The 10086-nt window shown below is 44.2% G+C and overlaps 1 protein-coding gene across 2 annotated transcripts in view; it reads left to right on the top strand.

The window, feature by feature from the left end:
• TMEM135 (transmembrane protein 135) overlaps window positions 1-10086 on the top strand; it is a 292084-nt gene that overhangs the window by 262347 nt on the left and 19651 nt on the right. For both annotated transcript variants that reach the window (XM_018553255.1, XM_018553254.1), the window contains 2 exons: window positions 5887-5928; window positions 8787-8933. In XM_018553255.1, coding sequence (XP_018408757.1) covers window positions 5887-5928; window positions 8787-8933 — 189 coding nt within the window. The remainder of the gene's footprint in view (window positions 1-5886; window positions 5929-8786; window positions 8934-10086) is intronic.

Raw genomic sequence — 10086 nt, 5'->3', positions numbered from 1 at the left:
CCCCCCCCCGAGTGTTCTCCAGCCTGGTACATGTGTGCTTAGGCTCCAGTCAGTGCTTGTACCTATTCTACCTGAACCCAGGAGTTTAGGTTTTTCAGGGTGGCTCATGGGGAGAGCAAAGTCATAACTTAAATTTACTGTGACACAAGGCCTACAAGGGTCAGACATGTTTTTCTATCCGCTTTGATGTGTTGGCAGCTCATTCCTTACATTTACGCATTACTTCACAGCAACGGAACGCATAAGATATGGGGGTTTTGATGGGTGGTGTCATTTTTAAAGAAAGCCCAGTGGAGGAGAGAAACATGAGAAAGTTTCCAAACTTGTGATTGAAAAGTGTTGATGAGTGAGGAAAAGAAAAAATGTTTGTGAAAAGGTGAAAAATTATTATTCTATCCGAGAAAATGTTTTAAATGCCAAACGCCTACCTGTGTCCTCCTCCGCACATTACGAATTAAAAAGTCAGACCTCAGACCGCCCAGGCAGCCCTTGTAGGATCAAAGCACTGCAGGAGAGGTTGGTAGTCCAAATTAGGAGAGCAGTCTAGTAGACAACCATGCCACCCCCCCTCCATAGATTGAATGAGTGTAGCCACCTTAGGACAGGAAGTGTGGTATTCTCCACAGGATTACCCGGTGCAAATCAAGGACAAAAAGCCTTAAAAGGGAAACGAATGCAGCCACCACATCTGAGGACCAATAGGCTGCAATGTATTATTTTTGTCTGTTACAGCTGGATACCTGTGGTGAGTAGTCACTTTTAGGGGATATGTATTGATCTAAATACATTCCCCAGAATAAGGATTGTGTGTATATCACGGAACAGTTGGAATATTTAGTTATATTTCTTCTTCACTTGGAACAGATTGAAACACCACAGAGACTTTTTGTTGTTTTCACAAACTTCTTTTATTGGAATTTTTTTCACAATAACTCACGGAAATTGCATTTTTGTTTTCATCATAAAGACACATCACTTATAGTCTTTTATAAAAACACCTAATTAATATTCACTTATTTCAATCACATAGGATAGGTTGAATAACACTTTGTTCACGATAAATGGCTTTTTTCACTTATGATTGATTTGATTTGTTCAGCACTTTGCTTTATGTCAGTTAATTGGTGGTTATATATATTATCCATTGTTTGATTTATAGCATTCACTTTAAGTAGCGCTGTTTATTTAATATTCATCCATTAGACCCTAGGGGGTCTATATCACAGCAGCTTTTGAATAACATTGTTTAACACTTCACTCCCATGATTGGGATTGGTGTAGATCTGTTTTGATTTGTAGCGCTGCTCATCTAGTTAATACCCAATGTATTATTTTAGTTTTTTTGGTTTAATGTGCTTTATTGTTCATCTAAAACTACATGTCCATTTTAGACTCCCCTAACCTGAGGCTGACCACACTGTACCCTAGAACAAGCTGGGACTTTCTTTATTCGAGGAGCTTTGGCAGGACTGTTGAAGCAATAAGACTAGAGAGGATCTAAATTGATTTTCCCCGGGTGGTGGGCAATGGATATTCAGTTGAGCATTTGGGATAGAAAGGCATCCATTGTCCCATCTGGAAGAACTGTGAGTGAATTTAAAGAAATAAAGGCAAATAAAAAAAATGACCCTTGCAGTGGGGGCTATTTCCACATTGCAAGGTATCCCTACCGGTATTTCGGTATCGAGTACCAATATTTTTTTTTTCTGTACTCGCCAATGCCGAATACCGAGTACCAGAAGTCCCATTCAGGAAGCCAGGCAGCGTGCAAAGACTTGCCACCCGGCTTCCCGATTAGCAGGGAAGCCGTCCCCATGCTTCTCGTCACTATGTGACGAGGGAGCATGGAGCCGGCTTTCTGGTCAGTCAGGAAGCCAGGTGCTGTGTGATGACGCGGCACCCGGCTTCCTGATTGGTTGGGAAGCCGGCTCCATGCTCCCTCGTCATGAGGGTGACGAGGCAACATGAAGCCGGCTTCCCGACCAATCAGAAAGCTGGGCGCTGCATCATTACACTGCACCTGGCTTCCTGATTGGCCAGCTTACGACCAATCAGGAAGCCGGCTCCATGCTCTCTTGTCACAAGTGACGAGAGAGCATGGAGTGTGGTGAGTAGTCACTTTTAGGGGATATGTATTGATCTAAATACATTCCCCAGAATAAGGATTGTGTGTATATCACGGAACAGTTGGAATATTTAGTTATATTTCTTCTTCACTTGGAACAGATTGAAACACCACAGAGACTTTTTGTTGTTTTCACAAACTTCTTTTATTGGAATTTTTTTCACAATAACTCACGGAAATTGCATTTTTGTTTTCATCATAAAGACACATCACTTATAGTCTTTTATAAAAACACCTAATTAATATTCACTTATTTCAATCACATAGGATAGGTTGAATAACACTTTGTTCACGATAAATGGCTTTTTTCACTTATGATTGATTTGATTTGTTCAGCACTTTGCTTTATGTCAGTTAATTGGTGGTTATATATATTATCCATTGTTTGATTTATAGCATTCACTTTAAGTAGCGCTGTTTATTTAATATTCATCCATTAGACCCTAGGGGGTCTATATCACAGCAGCTTTTGAATAACATTGTTTAACACTTCACTCCCATGATTGGGATTGGTGTAGATCTGTTTTGATTTGTAGCGCTGCTCATCTAGTTAATACCCAATGTATTATTTTAGTTTTTTTGGTTTAATGTGCTTTATTGTTCATCTAAAACTACATGTCCATTTTAGACTCCCCTAACCTGAGGCTGACCACACTGTACCCTAGAACAAGCTGGGACTTTCTTTATTCGAGGAGCTTTGGCAGGACTGTTGAAGCAATAAGACTAGAGAGGATCTAAATTGATTTTCCCCGGGTGGTGGGCAATGGATATTCAGTTGAGCATTTGGGATAGAAAGGCATCCATTGTCCCATCTGGAAGAACTGTGAGTGAATTTAAAGAAATAAAGGCAAATAAAAAAAATGACCCTTGCAGTGGGGGCTATTTCCACATTGCAAGGTATCCCTACCGGTATTTCGGTATCGAGTACCAATATTTTTTTTTTCTGTACTCGCCAATGCCGAATACCGAGTACCAGAAGTCCCATTCAGGAAGCCAGGCAGCGTGCAAAGACTTGCCACCCGGCTTCCCGATTAGCAGGGAAGCCGTCCCCATGCTTCTCGTCACTATGTGACGAGGGAGCATGGAGCCGGCTTTCTGGTCAGTCAGGAAGCCAGGTGCTGTGTGATGACGCGGCACCCGGCTTCCTGATTGGTTGGGAAGCCGGCTCCATGCTCTAGGGTGACGAGGCAACATGAAGCCGGCTTCCCGACCAATCAGAAAGCTGGGCGCTGCATCATTACACTGCACCTGGCTTCCTGATTGGCCAGCTTACGACCAATCAGGAAGCCGGCTCCATGCTCTCTTGTCACAAGTGACGAGAGAGCATGGAGCCGGCTTCCCGGCAAATCAGGAAGCCGGGCAGCGTGTAATGACGTGCTGCCCGGCTTCCTGTTCCCGGAAGTATTGGGCTAGGCATCGGAGCATTTGGGCGAGTATGAGTACTCGCCCAAATACTCGGCATCGGCACCGATTCTAGTTTCGGTGCATCCCTACTGCAAGGGTTAAGTGCTCGTTGTGGTCTAGGGGCTGGACTAAAGCAGATTTACTCGCCTGATCCTATCTTCCCCCGGGCTGCTAGACTGGTCCGTGCAGCCTCTTCTCCTCTGGGCACGGGTGGTCTAATGACCACTGACCTCATTGCGTCTTATCCAGGTCCATTGACTTCCAAAGGATATTCCATAACTAGAGTGGAGGGGGGAGGAGAGGAGAGGAGAGTGCCGCCCGCTGGGGGACCGAGGATCACATGGAAAATGTAGCTTTATATGAGTCCTCTAGTCAAAACGTGCACTTAACCCTTGCAATGGAGTTGGGTAGCCACCACTGCTACAGTAGAACTAGAGCGTAAGGAGCACCTAAATCTCGCGTTTCTTTGTCATTTTTCCCATAATCCACTTGAAAGTTTATTGCCAGCTTTAGTCTAGTGAAGTGAATCCAAGCACAGAACTTCTCAGATGACTTTCCTATCTGCGACTCATTTCCTGCAGTGATTGCAGAGAGATCGGCTTCGATTCTGCCGAAATCAATGCAGCAATGGGAATGGCACGGAGACGAGGCGCCTATCTACGCATATTTTCAGGGTCAGTCGCTCAAAGTGACCAGAAACCCGATATTGTAAAAATAGTCCAGCAATAGTGTTAACAACACTTGTGAGTTGGGTAGAAACCTGAGCTCTGTGTGACTGTGTACAGACCCAGTGTGACCCTGATCCAGACAGGCACGAGCAAAGCATAAAACGGTGTTCACATTTTACTGTTCTCTAGATCTGGTTTCTTGTAAAATCAATGTTCTATATACACATGTCCATGTACAAATGCTACTGGGGTGTCAGGAGCTACTCAGACATGGACTATAGTGACATCTAGTGGTGCAATAAATGACTGCAGAATGCATTAAAGTGACACTAAACTCCGGAGTTATATCTTAAAAATGCATTCAAGTACCTCAACTATTAACAACAATGTATCTTATTTGTGTATCACTCGGCTGTAGATCCTCAAATCATCTCTGAATTGGTGCCGACACTGTCCTTCCTTCTGGAGGGGGGCTACTTTTGTTCCCCATGGTCCCTGTGTGTACAGTAGTCCCTTGTCCCATGGTCCCTTGTACAGTAGTCAACACTCCAAGCTCGCTCCTGTGATAGACTACAATCTCATGTTTAATTTATTAATTTGTATTGAGATTTGGATATGTTCGAAAACATATCACCGGTCATCAGGGGGCAGCTCTGCCATGAAGTAATGCTGCGTCTATCAAGATGGAGGCCAGACAATGGCACTGTCGGAAAACCATGGGCAATACCGGTGACTATTGCTTAGCTAGTAGCCACCTCTCCAAGCTCACTCCTGTGATGGACTACAATCTCCATACAAATTGGAAAATTAAATGTGTGATTGTTTTCTGCCCATGACGCTTTGGGCGAGTCACACTCAAATCCTTGAGTCCTGGTGAGATCCTGGGGAATACAGACCAGCTCAGTGAGAGGACACTCATGCAACAGAATTGAATACTTGGGAGATTGGACCTGCTCTGCATTCCCCAGGAATCTTCACAGACATTGCAACCAGCCATGCAGAAGATGGGGGTAAGGTAAGGACAAATCTAACTAAAAAGCAGGAGATTTTTACAGGGAGAAAGGGATCCCAGGCAGCATAGGCAGACATTGCATTGCACTGCATAGTCCACTCTAAAAGGATGAAACCTGAACTGCACTCTTCCTTTAAGAATTAACTACAAGCTCAGAGGTACTTTATATACCTCAGTCTTTAAAAGTATACTACTGTCACAATTAAACTTTAAAATGCACAATGCAATGCTCAGTGCCATGTACAGGGTGTGAATGGTAAACCAGCACACCGGCTGAGGGGAAGGAGCATTCTCCCAAAGGTAAGTATAGCTTGGAGGGGGTGGGGGGGTTGGCAGATTGGAGGGGGTAATTACATTTTCCCAAATTCACCTGGGAAAGTGGAACTACCCTTTAAAGTTCCATTTTTCTGCTGCACCCATTGTCTGTATATCAAAGGCTGTTTGTGGACCACACTAGTGCTGTGTAGTTTGGCATTCCACACTGTTGTATGTTGGTTCAGCCCACAAAAACTCCAGCAAACACAACTTTAGAAGGATCAGTCTACATACCAAAGCCCTTTTGTCTCTCTATTCGGTTTTAGACCCGATGCACAGATCTGTATTGATGCATCAACTAAGTGACAGTGAAACGTGTTGACGGACTACGCAAATGATAAATCCCCTTTTTGTCATTGCAGATGTAAAGACGGCCTCCAGGGATTTGCCTTCTCAGCTCTCAAGTAAGTAGAATGCTAACACGCAGCTCAGAGGGTTATAACTGTTTAGTTATGGGGTGAATAATATGTAGCACTCAACCTATGAACTCACAGCAACGACTTGCAGGCCTTTGAAGACTTGGTTCATCATCAGATGTCTTTGCTTGTCCATATTCTCTCTCCGCTGGATATTTTCATTGTGTTATACAGTATGTAGAATGCAGCAGGTGGCATTTTTGCACTTATTGAACAGATAATAAAATGCTTTTCAGTGTGCAAACAATTGAAGTTCAGTGTTAAAGCTAAACTCCAGGAATGATCTATTTTTTAACCTTACATTGGACCAGCTTAGATACATGTAATTAAACATATATCACATGCGGAGGGCTGCTGAAATGTCCTGTAGTAGTCTCAGCTGCATACAGTCAGCACTATCCTGTTCTTGGTCCTGCTGATGCAATTTGCTGTCTCCTCACTCAACACAGGAAGTTGCTAATTCCCATGCTTCCGCCTATAAAGGATAATTAAATTTTAATTATCTTATTTTTATTTCAATGTAGTTTTTTCCCCATAACTTTACTGTTAGGGGCTGTGGAGAAATATCAGGGGTCTAAATAGACCCCTGATTTCCCTTTTAACAGAGAAAAAGAGATTGAGGACACAGAGTCCTCAATCTCTCTTTCTACAGCCCCAGCCCTGAATGAACAGGAAGCTCTCAGTACAAAGGCTTCCTGTTTATTCACAATCTGGAGATAGTAAATATTTACTATCATCCCAGTCATGAATGGACAGGAAGCCTCTGTACTGAGCAGCTTTTTGTTCATTCATAATGTGAGCAGATAGTAAATATTTACTATGTCCCCAGTTATAAATGAAGAGGAAGTGATGCATAACACTTCCTGTTCATTCATAACCGGGGATATAGTAATCATTATGCCCTCAGTTATTTACAAAGAGTGATCAGTACTGATCACTCGATATTTGCTCAGTACAGCAAAGCATCAGTAAATATTTACCATATTAATCAATCCTGAAGCTCCACCACCTCCCGCTGGAGCTTTCTGTCCCGCGCGGTCTCTTAACAACTTATCTCCTCTTTGCTGGGAGCTGTATCGGGTTTGTGTCCCCTCTGATCCCCACTGCCTCTGCCACCACGGGTGGGGGAGAGCAGCGGGGATCGGAGGGAACACAGACCAAAGTTTGCAGCCCGCGTCCAGCGAGGAGGAGAGATGCTGGGGATGCACCACATTCCCGGCTGTTTTTGTACTATCGACATTTTGCTCATTGTACCATTTTTGGCTGAAATTTCTATGCATCCCTAATTGTAGCTACATACCTTACATCACCTTCAGTTCAGTGCATTTTTTTTTTTGAGTCTTTGCAGCAAAATCTGGCCTCTGAAAGCTACTGCCCACAGGGTGACTCCTTTGACTTGGCCAATGTTTGGCTGTGTTTGGCCAATGCTTGTGAAGTAGGGGCCACTAGTTGTGTTTAGCTAACGCATGCACAGTACAGGCTGCTGCCTGTACTGCGCTTTTGTGCCCCTTATGGCAAAGCATGCACAGTAACCACAGCTGCTAAACAAAGCACCAGAGCGGGCCTGTACTACGCATGCGTTGGTGAACACAGCTTCTGAGTGCACTATGGCCCTAGTGCTTTGTTCGGGCTGAAGCATGCGCAGTGCGGGCACTGCACATAGTGTCGTGGGACATGTAGCCCCAAAGATTTTGAGCTCAGCTGTGCCTAGGCCAGGGCGTGCTCCCCGACTGGAAGTTTACAGAATCGCTGAGGGACACAAGAGAGACAACTTCAGAACATCTGAACAAAGTTGTGACTGGACAGTGAGAGGAAAAGCAGCAGACTGATAAGCTCCTTTACTTGTCACTCTGCTGTCTCCTCCTGTTAGCATTTATTTGTTAGTTCTGCAGCTGCACCAGCACCTTGGCTGCTTCTCCTAATCTGAACTCTGCTGCACAGGGACTACAAGAGGTTACATTTAACACAGGGGACTGCAGAAAAAAAGCAATTTAAAGGAGAACTATGGGGTCAGTGTTTTTCCCCATAGTTCTCCTTAGGGTAACGGGAGGACACAAACTAGCATCCTCCCGTTACCCTAAGCTCAGTATACTGAGACGCCGCAGCCGGAGCAGATCCCGACATCGATGTCGAGATCAGCCGAGCTGCCTGACTGACAGCTGGCTCTGCCTATCTAGAGACAGAGCCAGCTGTACCCGCCCCCTCCCCCGTCCGTACCGCCAGTCAGCACTGGCGGATCGGGGCGGGGGAATCCAGCCCCTCCCCTGTCACGGCAGAGAGCCGTGACAGGATTGAGAGGTGAGCGAACGCCAGTCTATGTTCACTCACTTCCCGATCTACTGAGCCGACCTGTGACAGTCTCATTGTCACAGGTCGGCTAGAACTATGAGGTAAGTGAAAAGCACTCACCTCATAGTTCTCCTTTAATGTTGTGTTAACGAGTTAAACATAAAAGCTGATTTCTAAAGCAGGCCAATAGAAAGGGGAATGTCAGATGAAAGTAGGACAAAATAAATGTTCAGAAATAAGCAAGTACAGCTTTGTAGAACACAACTTAGTATAGTTTACAGTGTGGCAATCACTTTTATTATTTTATTAAATGTACCTAGATAAAAGTTCTTCGTATCATCCTGTGCCTTGGGTATTTGAAGCTAGGATAGGCTACTTTCATTTGGCTTTGGTAGGCGGTACATTCACCTTCAGTACACCCAGAATAACAGGTCTTGGTTGAACAAGATTTTCACTGTGGGCCCCGACCCCTTCCTGTGATTATAATGCGGGCCGATATGGGATGGAAGGGGGGGAGCTCATTCTGCAGCTGATATTATTTATATGTTTATGACCAGATTCATTGTGGGGAAGGAAGAGATTCCTGCACATGCACTTCTGCCTGAGACCATGTATGCCAAAACCGGGAAGAAGAGCACGGACCGGGGAGAGAGATCGAAGAGGATCAACATATTTTCCTTAACAAAGAAACTTATGGACTCAGTGTAAGTATAGCTATTTGTCCTTGATCATGTTGTCTGTGTTCACAGTGGTACAAGCAGTTGTTGGTCTTCACTATAAACTTCCCAGAGGATTTCCATGATGTAGACCAGGGTTAGCTCCCCGGCCTTAACACCCAAACGGGCCGGGCCAAGGACCCCTGCGGGCCGTAGTTTGAGGACCCCTGATGTAGAACCTCCCACAACCAAGGCTGGTCAACAAGTGTCATTTGGGTACCTTCCCCAGTATCCACCTGAAAAGCTTTCCTCTGATAGACTGATAAGAAACAGGAAAAGATTGCTGTAGTTTGACTTTTGGTGGTCATGTGTTCTATACTGTTGAAAAGCAGCCCTGGGATGCTTGGAGCCTCGCATTTTTTCCAGTACAACACAACTTCTAGAAAAATCTTTTATTCAACCCACGTGAGATATACTTGTTGCTACGGCAGTTCACAAAATTAGGTCATAGGATGTTGGATGAGAAGGCCGGGCTCGCAGTCTCCGCTCTAATTCATCCCAAAGGTGTTCTATCGGGTTGAGGTCAGGACTCTGTGCAGGCCAGTCAAGTTCCTCCACCCCAAACTCCCCCATCCATGTCTTTATGGACCTTGCTTTGTACACTGGTGCGTAGTCATGTTGGAACAGGAAGGGGCCATCCCCAAACTGTTCCCACAAAGTTGGGAGCATGAAATTGTCCAAAATGTCTTGGTATGCTGATGCCTTAAGAGTTCCCTTCACTGGAACTAAGGGGCCAAGCCCAACCCGTGAAAAACAACCCCGCACCATAATCCCCCTCCACTAAACTTTACACTTGTTACAATGCAGACAGGCAAGTACCGTTCTCCTGGCAACCGCCAAACCCAGACACATTCATGGTAAAGGCAGGTTCACTTTAACTTGTGATGTTATCTAAAAATATGAAAGTATACATGCATACAGGAATTTGGAGCTTACTACACAACATTGTTCTGCATTTTACAAGTAATGTTAATTAGATCCACATGTTTTAAAAGTAAAAGGAAAAAATATAATTTATTTAATGATAATAATAATAATTATTATTATTATTACAACATTGAATAAAATCATTTTAGTACATACAAGCACAAAGTAAATTTTTTTTTTTTTTTGCATGTAAAATATAAAAGTCGAGACAGGT

Source organism: Nanorana parkeri, unplaced genomic scaffold, assembly GCF_000935625.1.
Source record: "Nanorana parkeri isolate BGI_ZX_2015 unplaced genomic scaffold, ASM93562v1 scaffold114, whole genome shotgun sequence".
NCBI classification, from domain to species: Eukaryota; Metazoa; Chordata; class Amphibia; order Anura; family Dicroglossidae; genus Nanorana; species Nanorana parkeri.
Note: the sequence above shows the minus strand (reverse complement) of the source record. Positions and strands in the feature narration are given on the sequence as shown.